The sequence below is a fragment of the Marmota monax genome, unplaced genomic scaffold (genome assembly GCF_021218885.2).
Source record: "Marmota monax isolate L192 unplaced genomic scaffold, Marmota_monax_Labrador192_F-V1.1 WCK01_AAM20220418_F8-fsc00165, whole genome shotgun sequence".
In the NCBI taxonomy this organism is placed as follows: Eukaryota; Metazoa; Chordata; class Mammalia; order Rodentia; family Sciuridae; genus Marmota; species Marmota monax.
The window spans coordinates 2,971,974-2,990,298 of NW_026693851.1; the positions used below are offsets into that span (position 1 = coordinate 2,971,974).

The 18,325-nt window shown below is 34.2% G+C and overlaps 1 protein-coding gene across 12 annotated transcripts in view; it reads right to left on the reverse strand.

The window, feature by feature from the left end:
* Positions 1 to 18,325, reverse strand: part of Adam22 (ADAM metallopeptidase domain 22) — a 222,258-nt gene that overhangs the window by 70,043 nt on the left and 133,890 nt on the right. For all 12 annotated transcript variants that reach the window (XM_046462449.2, XM_058585035.1, XM_046462443.2 and 9 more), the window contains exons 7-13: positions 17,026 to 17,095; positions 10,302 to 10,372; positions 7,480 to 7,551; positions 4,417 to 4,488; positions 3,274 to 3,440; positions 1,793 to 1,877; positions 690 to 780 (exon numbers count right to left, since the gene is read on the reverse strand). In XM_046462449.2, coding sequence (XP_046318405.1) covers positions 690 to 780; positions 1,793 to 1,877; positions 3,274 to 3,440; positions 4,417 to 4,488; positions 7,480 to 7,551; positions 10,302 to 10,372; positions 17,026 to 17,095 — 628 coding nt within the window. The remainder of the gene's footprint in view (positions 1 to 689; positions 781 to 1,792; positions 1,878 to 3,273; positions 3,441 to 4,416; positions 4,489 to 7,479; positions 7,552 to 10,301; positions 10,373 to 17,025; positions 17,096 to 18,325) is intronic.

Sequence of the window (18,325 nt, forward strand, 5' to 3'; positions counted from 1 at the left end):
CTCTATGAATGGCAGAAGTTATTATTATAATTTTCCCACCATATTTATATTATTTGTTACTAAAATAATAAAATGAATATGATTATAATCAACTTGTTACAACAAATACATATTTGACCATTAAAATAACTGGTGAAATAATTTTACCTACTTGCTAAATCTGGCATATTTACTATGTCTATATTTTACTACTCATGTCATAAGGTCTGATCTGACAAGAACATTCTAATTCTGTGGTCACATTTAGAGTTGTTTCAAATAAATCAAAATAAAACACTATGTCTGAAACTTATATGGCTAGGATTCCCAACTAGAGCATCCCAAAATGCCAAAATGAGCTTATTTTGCTCCTTATTAGGTTAAATTCAGCAGTGAATCTATTATCATTTGACTTTAAGTGTTTATCATACAAGGGGAGGTTTTCATCAAGAATGTAAATATAACCTTGCATTACTTTTGAGAATAGTATTTTGTGTCCTGGCTTATTTCTTACACTATCACCCACATACTTTTGATCAAGCAACTGAATTAAAGAATCTTATTCTACAAAATATGTAATCAATATTCTTTGAAATATAACTAAACTAGCCAGATTTAATAAATGTTAATATTCAGTCCTTTATCTTAAGAAATAAAACATGACAGAGTTTTAAAATATATATATAAACCACACATGTACTAAAACTTACCACTTGCTAATTTTCTTTTGTCTGAGATAATACCAATATTATGGGCTAATGATTGGGCAAGTGTAACTGCCATTAAATCAGTTTTCCCAAACTGAAAAACAAAAACAAAAATAAAAGATACATAAATACAATCTGGTTTTAAGATGAGCCAGAGAAAAATGTTGCAATATAATTAGAAATAAGTAGTTTCAAAGCATTTATTCAGCAGAGGCTAAACACCTTGTACCTAGCACTGAATGTCCGTATGGGATGAAACAGCAAGAAATAAATCCATATTTGATTAGATCTCATAGGAAAGACTAGAATTCTAAGAATCATAAACTCTTGAGTTTGGAAACTTTAATCTGAGTCCACATTTCACCCAGTAATGTTACTGAAAAATTTAGTACTTGCATATGATCAAGTAAGTCTTTTGAATAACACAAAATAAAAATAAATGTGTAAAAATTATTTGGAACTTGTTTGTTTTTAGGTGTCTATTTGACACTTGAAATTCCCCCCTCATGGAATAGAAAATAGTTTCAGAAAACAAACATAATGAGTAACAGAAAGTAGTCATGATCTCTGGCCTAAAGAAATTTAAGAACAACTAAGGAATTTTTTTTTCAATATGCAGCCTTCCAAAGATTGAGTTATTTTTCTTCTAGATCATTTCCATCAAATTAGTGTGTGTAGGGGGTAAAAGAAACCCTTTGGTAATGCTCCTCTATTTTTTTGTCTCCTAAAATTTGTCAAATAGTGAGGAAAAAAATATTTAGTTGCATTGTTAGGCAGCAATCCAATGCTTCGGGGAATTACTCAATTCTCTGGGAAATCATTCAATGATAAAGAGGGCCTTATTTCCAACAATGGGTAAAGTAGAAATTCTATGTACTTTTATTCTGTAAACTGCTTGATCTGGAAATTATTCTAAGTAGAACAGGAGCAGAATTATCAGGTATCGTCTTCTGTTATTTGCTTGTTCTATCCTTTGGTCATGTTGATCACTAATAAAACAATCTAACACCTGAAGCACACGGAACACCAAGAAATTATCTCTTAAGTATGAGGAAAACATTTTCAGCCATCATACCACTTTGTACTGTATAGATGTTCACACCTACTTCATTCACGCCTCCTCCTTTCAGCAACGAGCAAATCCCACCAATATAAGCAGCCCCGCTCCGGCTACTCTCAAATTGACTTCCCCTTTTAGAAAAGGAAATGAAAAATGCTTACTGCTCACAGTTCAAACATTATAGCACCTCTCATTATTAATTCACCACATAGTACATTTTCTCAATGCATACAAAATTTCTATATTATATGTTCCTGAAGTTAGGGAGGAAAGCAAAAACTGTACATATAGAACCAAAGAAAAAGGTTTCTGAGGGATGTTTTCCTACATGATCAATAAATATCTTCAATTGAAGAACAACTATTGAAAAAGAATTTCTGATATGATGCACTCTGAGAAGGATACAAAATCACTGCCCAAGATCAGATATTCCCACAATGGAAGCAGTCTATAAAGTAATGGGCTTACATTCTTTAAATGTGAGAAAGGCTAAGAAAATCTTTCTCAATGTCATGATCAAACATGATCTGTGATACTGGATGGGGAAAATGTAGCTATAAAGGAATTGCTGAGATACTTGGTGACGTTTGAATATAAACTATGGCATACATAGAAGTACTGCACCTATGTTAAATTTCATGGTTTTATTGATTTACTATAGTTATGTAAAGGCATGTCTTTCTTCTTAGACAATATTCACTGAAGTACTTAGTATAAAAGGCCAGTGGGTAGGCATTTCAGTATAAAAGGCCAGTGGGTAGGCATTTCCAACTTATTCTGAAAAAGTTCAAGAAAAAAAAAAAAATCAATGGATGAATGGAAGAAAGAAAGGGAGAAAGGAAAAAAATCACAAAATCAGTGGGATAAACATAAATAATTGATGAATCTAGGTAATGAACATGTGTAATTTCTTTGTAGTACTCTCACAAATTTTCTCTAAATTTGAAATTGTGTAAAAATTTAAGTTACCCCAAAACTATATCTTTCCTTCCAATTGTAGCTATCTTCAACAGCTCAGGCTTTAGATGATGGGTTCTTAAAATGCTACCATATATATATATATATATATATATATATATATATATATATTTTTTTTTGCTAGTACATCAAATATGTATATTATCAAAAAAAAAGAACACACAAGTTAGAAAAATTAAACTCCAGAAATTTGGTTATTTTTGGTTAACAATAAACCAAAAACAAAGATAACATTAACATTTAAAAGGCAGCAACCTTAGGGAATTTAATCTGTTGTTAAAAATACTGAGTATCAGCAGTATTTTTACCAGTGAAGGCTGTGATTAAATCTCTTGAAAAATTAAGTGAAATAAATATGCAGTGATAAAATAGCTCAAAACCAAATCACCTAAAATTTCACAATAATTAAAATAATCTATACTTTAAACCTTCTTCCAAGTATATTGCAATGTCACTCCTAATTGTAAAGGATACATCTCAGTCACAAGTAATACAACATTTAATATGGAACCATAAAAAAAGGAAGAAATCATTGCAAAAGTTACGTACGAAAAAAGGTGAACTGCATCACTTTTCTCTTTGATAAAATCCCTTCTGTATTTCATAAACTCACGTAGGGTGATCAATGGATTTTCAGATATGGCAAACTTGTTGTCAGCCGCCCAGGTTTCCATGGCAACCAATACTATCCTTGTCTTAAGTTGGTCTTTATATATCTAGTATATTAACAAAATGAACACACCAGCTATACATGCAGTAAAATCAAATGGTTTATGAACAGGGTACAGAGTTCTTTCATGGAAACTCCTTGAGTTTTAGTTACAAGTATAAAATGTTACTATTTTTAAGGGTGATAATTTTTCCTCAAATTTGCATGCATTTTACTTGAAACAGAGAATTGAATTATTTACCAGTAAATACCCAACATACAAAACAGGTTTTAGTAAACATAAGCTCCCTTTTTGACAAATACTTGCATCCAATTCAAGGTTTCCCTTGAGTCCATTTTTGGGTATCCTAGACAAGAGAATTTATGCATTCTTGAGTTCCCCTAACAAAAGAACAGAACAATGCAGATTCTCCAAGGAAACTATTGCTATACAAACAAACTGGCCCTGACTAAACCTATGGGGCAGTACTGGCCCTGGCACTGCCTTGTCAGGGACCACATGGAAGGTGGTCCTGTGGACTGACTCCGTGGCCTCATCACCACAGCACCAGGTACCATCAAAAAGGTACAACTAACGCTCTTCAAGAGGGCAGTTCATGTAGTCTCAGCACTCAGAGATGAGGTGGAATTATCACTTGAGACCAGGAATTCCAGCCCAGGCGACGTGGTGAAACTTGGTCCCTGTCCCACGCCCTACACCCCTATCCCCACCAAGAGGAGAAGAAAAAGTGGCCAATTTCTCCACCTTCAGAAGTACACACATCTTTGCTGGGGCGATGACTCATCCTTTGTCTTTCACAGAGTGAAAAACACAGGAAGGAATTTCAGGACAGGCCTATCTGTGGGTGATCTTGACCACTTCCTCTTTCCAGAAAGAGATCAAAGTCAATAAATTCCATTGCAAGGTCACCAGGGCCTTTTAGGACACCTTGGCTAAAGTGCAACTAGAGCAGTGAAAAGGTAAGAGCCATATTGTCCCTTCTATGAGCAACCGTGTATGAGCAAATCACCGTGATACTTACTATATCTGCCATGTTCACCACAGATTTGGCATAGGTGTTGGTATGCACAACAGAAAGGCGGTGCTTTTTAAACTGAAAGCAAAAGAAAAAAGTGATGGGCTTTCGAAGTCATCAGAAGTAATCATACTACAGGGACACAGCCACATCAATGTTTATAACAGCACAATTCACAATAGCTAAACTGTGGAGCCAACCTAGATGTGCTTCAGTGGATGAATGGATTAAAAAAAAAAGTGGCATATATACACAATGGAATTTTACTCAGCATTAAAAAAGAACAAAATCATGGCATTTTCAGGTAAATGGATGGCGCTGGAGAAGATAATGCTAAGTGAAGTCAGCCAATCCCAAAAAGCAAATACCAAATGTTTTCTCTGATATAGGGAGGTTGACTCATAGTGGGATAGGGAGGGAGAGCATGGGAGGAATAGATGAATTCAAGATAGGAAAGAGGGGTGGGAGGGAAAGAGGGGGTAGGGGAGTAACAAGGATGGTGGAATGTGATGGTCATCATCATACAAAGTACAAGTATGAAGACTTGAATTGGATGTCAACATACTTTATATACAAACAGAGATACAAAAAGTGTGGTATTTATGTGTATTAAGAATTGTAATGTAAAAAATAATAATAATAATGTTACCTTAGATTAGGTAGAGGGAAATGAAAGGAGGGGAAGGCAGGGGATGTGGGGATAAGAAAAATAGTAGAATGAAACAGACATTATTACCGTATATATGTATGTGACTGTATGACCACTGTGATTCTACAATATGTATACTCAGAAAAATGAGAAATTATATCCCATCTATGTATGATATATCAAAGTATATAAGTTCATTCTACTATCATGTATAACTAATTAAAACAAATTTTAAAAATGCGAACCAAAAAAAAAAAAAAGAAGAAGAAGTAATCACCAGAGAAAACAAGGTGTAACAGAAGATCCCTAAGACTTCCTGGAACAAACATCAGATCTGAGACCTAGTTCTTTATCTGCCCTGTAGCCTGAAGCCAATCTCTTAAAAGCTTGAGACCTCTATTTACTCATCCATGTGATAAAGTAAAAAATTCACCCACTGCATGCATTTCACAGGCTTTTTTGTTTGTTTCTTTTTACAGGACTATTATTCAAAACAATAACATGGAGGAGAGCTGTCTACAAATTGGAAGGCATACAAATCTGAGTAGGGATATGGCTAGAAAAAGTGACATGAACACTGCCCCAAGTATGAAAATTTACAAGTTGTACAAGACTTTTTCAGTAAGAAGTAAGCCCTAAGATAAAGGCTTTAAGGATATAGCTTACAGGCTAGTAAATCACACGTACGTTTTGTTTGGCCCCAATCATGTTTTAAAAATCAGGAAATAACATGGAAAAACCTGATTCTGGCTTCATTTAAAAGCAGCCTACCACGGTGATAACTGCAAGCAGCAAGAGGTATCGGCCCCCTCACAAACACTGGCTGCTACCCTCTCACCTCTCCTGGCTGTTTATTCCTGGGTCACTTCATTTACAGTATTCCTCCAGATACCGATGGATAACTGAGTTTGTAACTATTTAAAATGTTCAGATTGCATGGTCTTGCTGTTTATGCTTATTTTATAAAAATCCTAGGGAGGAGTAACATTCATTTTTAAATACAATGAACGAAAACAGGCCTAGTCTGAACAAGAGAACATTACTCAATCATGATTATTATTACTATTATTAGCAACAATAATAAAGAAGAATGTTAGTATATATGTAATCATATATAAATTGATCAAATTTTCCTTCAAATACATAAAGTAAATTAGAATGGACTTGTATCCAAAATTAAGTCCAATTCAATCCTGAATATTTGTAGTTTAAAACTATTTCCATGGAAAATTAGCATTATAACTTACTGCCATGCTAAGAATGCCACCATACTGCAATATGCCCATTAATTAAATACACACACTGAAATAATGTGACTCAACAAGAAGGAGGCTTTGCCAGACTCCTTGGGCTCTTGATGTGTGCTTTTTCCATGTGATTTTCTGCATGGCAAGGCAGATACAGGAAAATTGCTTTACTTTTATTATGAAGAAGTCGTACACTGCAAACTAAAGTGTCACATAATTGATGCCTCACTTTTTTTCACATAAAATGAAAATTTTTGCTTTTCGTAAGCCTTGTCACTTTAGAGATTCAAATATTAGTACCCATATTAGTCAATCAAATGCAAAGAGTTGACATTATGGGTCACAGAAATATTTTTGGAACCTCAAAAATTATTGCTAGTTACTTCTACCTAAGAGCATTTTCCACTTGTGGTTGACTGCTAGTTAATAAATACGTTTGGTTAGGTTAAAACCTCCCCCAGGACCAATAAAGTAGAGGAAGGCGATCAAGCAGAAGGGAGGAGGAGAGGGCATGGAGAAATAGCAGGGAACGAAATCTACCAAACTATGCTATGTCCATGTACAAATAAATACACCACGATGAATTCCACTTATATAAAGTATAATGCAGGAGGGGAGGGGAGGGGGGATAGTAGAGGATAGGAAAGGTAGCAGAATACAACAGTTACTAATAGGGTATTATGTAAAAATGTGGATGTGTAATTGATGTGATTCTGCAATCTGTATTTGGGTTAAAAATGGGAGTTCATAACCCACTTGAATCTAATGTATGAAATATGATATGTCAAGAGCTTTTTTGTAATGTTTTGAATAACCAATAAAAAAATTTAAAAAAAATAAAGTATAATGCATTAATTAAAATAATTATAACAGAAGTGAGATCTGTCAAGTACAGATCAGGAGGATAGAAGGGAGGGAAAGGGAAGGAACTGGGGAATTAGATTGATCAAATTAAATTATGTACAAGCACAAATGTGGTATAATAAATCTCACTACTATGTATAATTATAATGCACCAAAAAAAATAAGAAATACAATAAATTCTAAAAAAAAAAAAAAAGACCCTCTAGATTACAACTTGAGAGCTTTCTAAATTTCTCTTAAACAAATTTTTGCACCCTCCAGTTTTACCCAAGGCATGGACAAGTTAAAATAAACAAAAACAAATCCTACCATGAGGTGATCATTCACAATCATCAGTTCGATGTATTTGGTTTCCTCTTCTACGTTACGAGGATATCGAAGCTGCAATGCAGTAAAAGAAGCAAAACCCAAATAAGCCCTTCTAAACTTAGTTGTAAAAAACTAAGAAATACAGAAGAAGTCAAAAAAAAAAAAAAAAACATTCGCTTTTTATTCCTTCAGACTTTTAAAAAAAATTTTCATCAATTTACTTAGTTTTTGAGTAGGTAATAATAATACATTTGCATGACTCAGAACCTCAACAGAGTATAAAAAGACCAAGCATAAAAGTTCCCCATCTACCCAGTTCCTACTCCTTCTTCCACAATCAGTATTGGGAGTTACCAGCTTCTTCTAGAAAGATTTATACATAAAAGATTAATATGAATCTACTTTTTATTTTATACCTCCACTTACTTTACTCTCTTCTATATCAAGTTATTTTCATTTAACAGAACATCATGGAAACAGTAACATATGAACAGTAACATTAAATCTTTCTGATTTAATTTACTTTATTCTATAATCCCCAGATCTGGGACTGAGATTTGCCTCTCTCTCCTATATGGTTCAAGGGATCCCCCAAATGATAGAGGGGTTTTCCCAGAATAGCTTTTAGAGTTCTCAAGCAGTATCGATTATCTATAACAGCAGGATCTCTCTGCTCAACAAAAAAATTTTCTCTCCTTTCAAAATCCTGATCAATGACTGTGGCAGGGAAGAACCACTAAGATGGACATTCCCTTGGTTTTCTATAGTTTATCTATAATAAAATCTTTAACAAGACCTCTAAAATTAACTTTTTCCCTTACGCTACGGTTCAATACCCGTGGTTTTTTGGGGGTTTTTTTTATTTGTTTTTTAGCATATCTTTTTGTTCATTTGGCTAAGGGATATTTTTGTGATGAGGACATTTAATCAAACCCAAATCAGTACATGTATGTTGGTTTTGAGTGCTACATTTAAAACAAACTAAAAATATGTTGCCAAGCGGATTTCATTTCTTGCTAAATGCAACCTAAACATAAAATCTTTTTAAGAAAATCTCTTTTTGGTAGGGTGGAGGGTTAGGTACCTGGGATTGAATTCAGGGGCACAGGACTACTGAGCCACATCCTCAGCACTATTTTGTATTTTATTTAGAGACAGGGTCTCACTGGATTGCTTAGCACCTCACTTTTGCTTAGGCTGGCTTTGAACTCTGATCTTCTCAGCTTTTGAAGCGTCTGGGATTACAGGTGTGCACCACTCCACCCAGCTAAGAAATCTCTTATAACACGAGATTGACTGGGAATAACAGATTATATTTCTGAGACTGGAAACCAAAGAGTAAGATAAGTCTTTTTATAAGTGGATTATCAGGATGATAGGATCTGATTTGCCAACTATGTGGCTTACTAATTAATATAGTAGCACTTACCAATAAGACCCAACATTTTTTAATGTCACAGAGTTGCCATATTGGCTACATAATTTGATAGCCCCTTAACTTCATGGGTCTTTAAGAGAAATCAAGCGTTTACCTACTTAGCAAATGACTAGACGTTAAGATATTTATAAAGAACTTTAAGGTACATTCTTAAAGAACAGTATTGTACTCTCTCAATTCATAAATCATGAAAACAAATATAGTTTCAATTTAAAACCTGATGGTAAGTATTTTATCTAACTGATCCTCAAGATATATGTGTCTCTGTATCTGCACAACATCATGGTAGTAATGCATAGAACACACAGGCTTCTGAGAGGCAGTACACAGAGCATGTGTTTCTATGAACATCTCTGAGGCCAAACTTCCTAATAACAACTTCACTACTGAGTGACCTGGGCAAGTTTCCTCAGCATCTTGTGCTTCCTTATGCTTTTTAGTGAAATAGGAGTAATAATAACACCTTCCTCATAAAGTTGTTATGAGGATTAAATGTGTTACAACAGTTATAAATTATTACTATAGGGCCAGGCACATGGAAAGTATTCAATAAAATTTAGCAAATGTTATATATGTAAGAATCTGTTTATATACATAAATTATTATAATAAAAGGAAGATAACTGTATCCTTCAACTGCTTGATCTTAATAGGTCTCTATTCCTTTACCCTGTGTAGTTTTCTGTCACATAAACACATTCACACACCACCACCACCAGTGTGTGGATATGTTGATTCTGATGGCCAGAGTTCTTTTTTTGTCTAAATCATTTACAACTCAGTGATTCTGGGTCTTTTCCATATGTCATAGCCATCTTTCCTTTTTTTTTTTTTTTTTTCCTGTGAAAGGGCAATAATAGTACCTACTTCATATGATATAAAGCACTGTCTGAAGAGTTGTGATTATTATTACTCAGTCTAAGGTCTGGTTAAGCAATCATAAAGCTTATGTCCTAATTTTATATCTGGATGCCAAAGTAACTTAAGTGAGAAAAAAAGGCTTTATGCTCTCAGAACCCAATAGGTTTACTCTTACGGGGTTAGCTTCAAAGGGATAAATACAAGGATACCATTGAAGCAGCTTGCATGATGTGGTGCACATCTGGGCAGGGAAGAGGCCTTGTTAGGAAGAACCTGGGATGCTGCCAGCCGGGACCTGGTAGCTCATTTACCTGATGAAGAACTAAATTATCACCACTATTTTGAATCCTTTTTGAAACTATACAATAATATGGTCCATTTTTACTGTTTCTACACATCTGTCACCTGTACTGCCTACCTCACAATGAAAAATACCTGAAATAGTACTTGCCCTCTCACAAAGACCAAATGTGGATTCAAATGATAGGTTTAAAATATTATGACATACACCTATGAATACATACCTGCCGTTTACTCCTTTTTGGTCTTGGTTTCAAAATAAATTTTGGTGGAGTGATGTTTACTTGTTGGAATTCTAAAAGGAATAAAAATAAATTAAATTTAAAAGCACATTTGTCAAATTTCTTTAGTACAAAGCAAAGTTTCACTTGACTCTCTTATGAATTTTATAATAATGTTGCATTTAATGATTATGCAGAACATTAAACTAATTGTGTTCTATTAGTTCTAAATAAATATATAGTAAAAAAACACAATTCACAAAATCTCAAACATCATCTCTGTTCTAATTTATATTGATTATTTTCCCTGTTTCTCCTATAAACACCACCACATTCTTTATCAAGAATCTTCAAAAGCCAACTTGACCTTCACTTCTGTCACTAACATTCTAGGGAAAGCAAAATAAATTAAAGAAGAGAAACAATAAGAAGCAAGTAGAATAAATAATCACACATTCATAAGTTCATGACTTATTTAAAAATTATGATAGGCCACCAAGGTTTTCATTTTTTCCAATTCATTCACATTCTTCTTCACCCAGGGTTTGTTTGCTCTTGGGAGCAAATGTGAAAATCTGAACCTTTCTTAACTTGCAGGTCAGAATTAGACATCAATTATTTATGGACACAAATTCATCTCTGAATAGAAGATTAGGTTATTTGGGGCTGGAGTTTTAGCTTAGCGGTAGAGCGCTTGCATCGTATATGTGAGGCACTGTCTTTGATTCCCAGCACCACATATAAATAAGCAAATAAAATAAAGGTCCATCAACAACTAAAAAATATTTTTAAAAAAGAGATTACATTATTTGTATAGGATGATTTCCTACAAAGTAAAAATGCAATCATCCCCTGTGATACAGATTTCCTAAAACATTGATGGTTGATTGAACAACATGTAGCAGTCTGATGTGAGCTTCTTATGGGAGGAATGCTATATAAAGGTACAGGTAAACTATTATCATGACTCTTGAGTACTGTTTGTACAAACTGAGAAGTTCTCTGAAATCACAACACTGTCTCCAAGTATGTTAAAGTGTTTTTTTTACTTATCCTATGAGTGAATTATTTTATTTATTAAAAAGTCACTATTTTATCAAAAGAATTATGAAAGTTCTTTTTATATAAACTTGTGGCCAAGATTCATTTAAGTGAATTCATCTAGATTCCTTTCTCATTACCTTAACTGGATTGGCAGGCAATAAGTAATGAAATTGATTTCTGATTTTTTCTGAAATTTTTTATATTCATGAGATAGCAAAGCAATCCTGTCAAAAGGGAAGATAATCATGGTTGGAGAAATCTGAGATAGAATGATAAATAATGAAATCAGAGTAAGAAGATCAGGATCTTAGATATTTATTAGTTCATTTTCAATATGCTTCCATCATTCTGCTTATGAAAATGTTTGCCAGGATACACAAGAAATTTAGTGAGAAGAAGAGTAAGTTCTTTCACAATGAGCTAAGACACAGAAAAACAAGATGGCAGAATTAAACCAAATCATAATCAATAATTACACTAAGTGCAAATAGACCAAATGTTACAGCTAATTGGTTCAGATGATCAAAACTGTATAGTTTTAAAATGCAAGGCCTAACTACATGCTGAATATAGGAGATACACTTTAAATGTAGAGTACTGAAGAAAATATGTCTTGCATACTTTAATCACAGGAAAGCTCTTCTAGAAATATTACTATCAGATCATGTAATTTTTAAAAATATTTTTAGTTGTCAATGGATCTTTATTTTATTTATTTATATGTGGTGCTGAAAATCAAACCCAGTGCCCCATACATGCTAGGCAAGCACTCTACCACTACGCTACAACCCCAGCCCCCAGATCATGTAATTTTAGGGCAAAAAATATTATCAGGCAGAACAAGGAATATTTCATAATAATAAAATGATCAATTCATCAAAAAGATGCAACATTCCTACCAAAAACCATATGACTAAACTTTGAAGTGAGTTCTTCCAAGGCAAAACTTTAAAACTAATTGCTGACTCAGTTAACAGTTACACTACAAACCCATGAGAGATTGTGGGCCAGGGGCACCCGCTAAACCACACTCAGATCATTAACTCTCAGAAATGGTGAGATAATAAATGTAATTTATTGGTTAAAGACACTAAATTTTAGAATAATTCATCACACAGTAACAGATAACTAATGGAACCGCTGTACTAAAAATGAGCAACACTAAGATAAATTCTAAAAGTCCTAGGGGGTGTGGTAGCACACACCTGTAATCCCAACAATTCAGGAGGCTGAGGCAGGAGGATCACAAGTTCAAAGACAGCCTCTGAAATTTAGCCAGGCCCTAAGCTACTCATAGTGACACTTGTCTCAAAGAATAAAAAAGAGCTGGAAATGTGGCTTAGTGGTTAAGCACCCCTGGGTTTAACCCCCATTTCTCTCTCTCTCTCTCTGTCTCTCTCTCTCTCTCTCTCACACACACACACACACACACACACACAAAAGTTCTAAATTATTTTATTTCTTATGATTCAAAAGATCTGGGTGGGGCTGAGAGTTTGTGTTTTGATCTGTTTTGCTGGTACTGGGATTGAACCCAGGGCCTCAGGCATGCTAAGCATGTGTTTTACCACTGAGCCATATCCCCTAAGCCAACATCCTAAAAGCACAAGAAGATCTCCTATGCCCATGGATTAGAAGATTCAATTCTGATATCTGTTTTTCCACAATTAATCTATATGTTCAATTTTAATAAGAATCCCAGAGGATTTGCAAAAATTGAGAAGCTGGTTCTAAAATTGGAATGGAAATACAAAGGATTAGAAAAGCCAAAACATATTTGAAAAGAACAAAATTGCAGCATGTATGCTACATGATTTCAAAATACACCATAAAGACATAGTAAGAAAAAAGTGTGGTACGGGCAACCAAATAGAATGGAGTCAAGGAAAAGACTTATTATTAATAATTTTTGACAAAAACATCAAAGCAATTCAATGAAGATGATAAACTCTTTTCAACAAATAGTGTTATAATAACTGGATATCCATATTCAAATTTCAAAACAAAAATTCAACTCCTACCTTTCACTATGCACAAAAAGTAATTTGAAGAAGATCACATATCTGAATATAAAAATAAAACTATACAGTTTTTAGAAGAATATGTTGGAAGATATCTTGAAAACTTGTGGACAGAAGAAGACTTTGTAGAATAAAGAAAGTAATAATTGGGCTGGGGTTGTGGCTCAGCTCAGCGGTAGAGCACTTGCCTAGCATATTCAAGGCTCTGGATTCAATCCTCAGCACCACATAAAAATAAACAAAATAAAACTATATATTAAAAAAGAAAGCAATAATCATAAAAAATGATGATGGGTTTCATCAAAATCAAAACAACTGCTCATGACAAGATACCATTAGAAAAGTGAATGAACGAGCTATAGACTGGTAAAAATATAGTCATAAAATAAATCTAACAAAAGCCTTACATCCAAAATATGTAATTACTTCTTGGCCTTTCGACTAAGATCAAGGAGAGAATATGTAAGTACTCCTACAACCCAACAACAGAAAGAGAAAAATTCTTATTAATGTCTAGTAAGCATATAGATGTGACCAGACCCCGCCAAAAATGCAAATTCAAGTAATGTGAGATACCACTACACACAGTAGAATGGCTAAATGTAGACAACAACAGCACAGTGTTGGTCAAGATATAGAGCAATTAGAACTCTGATATAGTGTTGATGTGAGGGTAAAAGGGTTTAATCACTTTTGAAAAAGGTTTAGCAATTTCTCACAGAACAGAGTTCCAAAAGTAGGATCCCAGGATCAATAAAATCAGCATCATCTGAAATGCAAATTCCCAAAACCCACCCAAGATTGAAAACTCTCAAGATGAGAGTACCAAGTTAAAAACTCTCAAGATGAGTCCTGCAATCTGTGTCTACTCGGCCCTCCCCATGTTTATAATATATGCTAAAAATTGGAAATACTGTTATACAATTAATCCTATATCCTATGACCTAGCAATGTCATTCCCAGGTATTTTCTTGGAGAAATAAAACATATGTCTACAAAAAAGACTTGTATAAGAATAATCACAGTTGCTTATTTGTAATAGCTAAAAACTAGAAACAACCCAAATGTTCATAAAAATAATGGATAAAAAGTTGTGGTGTATTCATATAATAAAATATATTCAATAATTTTAAAGAATAAACTGTTACTTCTGACAACATAAATATCCTAGGCATATGCTGAGCAAAAGGTGCTGGACACAATATATGATTCCATCTATTTGAAGTTTACAAAATGGCAAAAATAGTCAGAAAAGTGATTGCAGAGGTGGAAGACACTGGGAAAGGCACTAAGAAGTTGCTGAGATAATAGAATTGCTCAGTATGTCAATGGGGGTGTATATCAAAACTCAAAGAGTAATACACAAGATTTGGGCATTTCGTTTTTTAAAAACTGCTAAGGAGTCCACAGGAAATAAAATCAGCTTTTCCCAAACTGTGTTCTTAAGAACACTAGTCCTCTGATATGTGCCACATAAAATAAAAAGTTCTAGAGTCAAACAAGTTTGGAGAAGACTTGATTATACTTTTATCTCTCAGGAACACATGATATAGAGCAAGACAAATGTGCTAAAATTCCATAACTGTTAAATTTCCTTCAACCTAAAATAAATAAGCTTATTTTGAGCTTATTCAACAAAAATTGCAATTTTAACATTAATTTACATCATCTTCTTCTAATTTATCATAGTAAATTATAAGTAATCTTGAAAGACCACTCTTAAAATTGACAGTGCCAATTTCCTTCATTTTGAGCAGGGGTGGGGGGTGGGACCAGGGATTGAACTCAGGGGAACTTGACCCTGAGCCACATCCTCAGCCTAATTTTATATTTTATTTAGAGACAGGGTCTCACTGAGTTGCTTAGCACCTCGCTTTTGCTGAGGTTGGCTTTGAACTCATGATCCTCCTGCCTCAGACCCCTAGGCCCCTGGAATTACAGGCATGTGCCACCGCACCCCAGTGACAGTGCCAATTTCAGATGAGAAAAGAAAACTAGAAATTGATTGACAGACCTGAGTTTACAAATAATAAATCTAAAAATCAATTACAACAGCAAAAGTCACCTCCAAAGTTTCTTCTAAAAAAAAAATCCTGAACAATATTTTTTAAAAACAATAAGTTTGTGCCATAACAAGCCTATAACCAAGTCTTTTGGAGGAATCTTTACTTGTTACTTTAAAAATTAATGATGATTGCTTCCAGTAATACCTATTAAATTATAGCTTTATTCTCATGCAGCTAATCATAATTTACTTTCTGGTCATATGGGCATAAAGGTCACTGAAAGAACAGTCTAACGAGTCTGTGTAAAATCAAAGCATCTGTGTATCCATTTGAGAATTTTTCAAAATAGTGCATTCTGTGAAATAAGATCTTGTATCTATTTGGCAGTAGGTGAGAAGGAAAAAGAACTCATTTCTTTTTAGGGGAATTGCAGGAGACCAAGGATGTATACACTTATTTCAGAGGAAGGTAACCACAAAACATTTATTTCATTTTTCAATGAAGAGGCAATATGGACTTCTAAGTGATTAAGCTGTAATTTGGGATTTGCTCTCAAGCTGACAATTTTTCCATTTTGTCTTGTGACTCTATCCCATGGTACACTTCTATAGTATCATTATCCAGTGCCCCACCTTATGAGCAGTAAGACCCTGGAAAAGACAAAAGTATTTAAGTCTCTTCTTCATCTATTAAATAGGGATAACATTCGTCTTACAGAGCTGTTGCAAAGTTTGGATTATGATTAATAACTAGTATGCTCAGGGCCCACTAAATAGAGGAGGGAGCATCTTTCTATCACATATTCAATGTGCCCTGTTTTCAAAGGAGGGAAACGAATGAGCCCAGCATAACCAAAAGTGTTGCACGTACATGATCTCCGCCCCACTAATAAGGCCCAGGTATGAGCAGCTGCTCTGATGACTTGGGTGCAATTCTCAAACCAAATATATAAATAAAGAACCTACATGCAAATAAAGGACTAATTTTATAAATAGCACATAATAATATAAAAGGTTAATCTAATTTTTTATTAAAATATTGACTCAAAAAAAGAGATATGAAAATAAGAATCTGCACAAATAATTAAGAGTTGTCCCTTGAGGGGGAATAGGGATAGGAAAGGCAGTGGAAAGAATCTGACATAACTTTCCTATGTACATATATAAATATGTCACAGTGAATCCCACTGTTGTGTACATCCACAAGACTTGGTCCCTAATCAGAAAAGATACATTCCATGCATGTATAATTTTGTCAAAATGGACTCTACTGTCATGTATAACTAAAAAGAAACAATAAAAAAGACTTCATTCCTGTTTACTAGATAATTATTTCACCAAACATGAATTTTACATATTTTATCTATGCAGATCAATTCTTACTCTAATATTTCTCCTCTAGTTCCTTATTTTGAGTATTAAATTTTAAGTTTTTCTTCAAAGTGCTTGAGCCACATCTTTTCAAACTTAACTATAAATACAAAGCCAGTTTGCATTTTATTTTTCCTCCTATTGCAACTTGACTTTCCCTCTAAAAATGTCACAAGCAATTGTGGGTTAATAGTATTTTACATATAGATTAGTTCTAAAGTAGTAAATGAATTACTGAAGTTGTCCTTAAAACAAAACAAAAAAAGTCACTCTATGAGTAACATACCAGATGGAAGATCATCCATGGGAAATTCAAAGAGTCTGGATTTGTAAACTGAATGAAAATGGAAATCCTCCTGAAATGACACAAGCAAGAGAAATTAAACATGCACAACCAGATATCTCTAGCCTCAAGCAAAAACAGACGGAACCCCAAGAGAACAGTAACTTGACTACACATTTCCCTTGGGTTTAAAGAGACCAGAAGCCATTGCACAAGGCTTCCAGCTCACAGTGTATACCCCCAGCACCAAAGCTATACCCAATTATAAATGCCTCACAGACAGAGAAGCCAGAGCTTACAGTAATGGAAAATAAATGAATGGACTTATCCCCGCCAAGGAAAAGTAAGACATCTAGGAAAATGGGTTAATGTTTTTTACAACTGGTTCCTTTCACAGATCTCTGTGCCCTTGTAAGAGCCAGATAACTTTGGTAGACAAAGACTGCAGAGCTAGAAATCTCTCTGGTAATGAGCAGCAGGATGACTCATACAAGGAGGTGCCCAAAGTAGTCCCTGCTCCAAAATTCAAGTGTTATACACAGTTCTCCTAGGAAGTAAGAGATTTTAAAATCATATTCTTCTTTTTAGAAAAATTAATGAACACTCAAGTAATTTCATCTGGCTTCATCCAATTACTGAAAAAAAAATGAGAATGTCATAAATAGGCAAGTTTCATGATATTGCTTTTTTTTAAAAAAAAAAAATCACACTTGAAATAAAGTGACAGGGACAGCCAATAGTGCATACCCAGACAATAATACACAATCAAGATTACTTATGGGGACAAAACAATGTGCATTGTTTGAAATTACTTGCCTCTCCATTTAACCAATGTTGCATGATACAAGAAAGAACACTTGTATGTACAGAGCTAGAATGAAAGTGCATTATATTTCTCTCTAAACTGTAGTCTTTTTTTTTTAAAACCAAGGATTGAACCCAGTGGCGCTTAATCACTGAGCCACATCCCCAGCCATTTTTCATATTTTATTTAGAGATAGGATTTCGCTAAATTGTTTAGGGCCTCATTAAATTGCTGAGGCTGGCTTTGAACTTGCAATCCCCCTGCCTCAGCCTCCCAAGCTGCTGGAATTACAGGTGTGCACCACTATGCCCAGCTCTAATCTGTAATCTTTATTCAATTCTTTTCTAATTCGTAGGAAATATTTCACCTAAAGTAAGGGAGGAACTTTGTCTTGGGTTTCTCTAAACTCCATTGGCACAGAGCCTTAAAAGGAATGAACAATGGAGAAAATTTTAAAATCAAGAAAAGAAAGGATTGGATTTTATCTGTATGGACTAA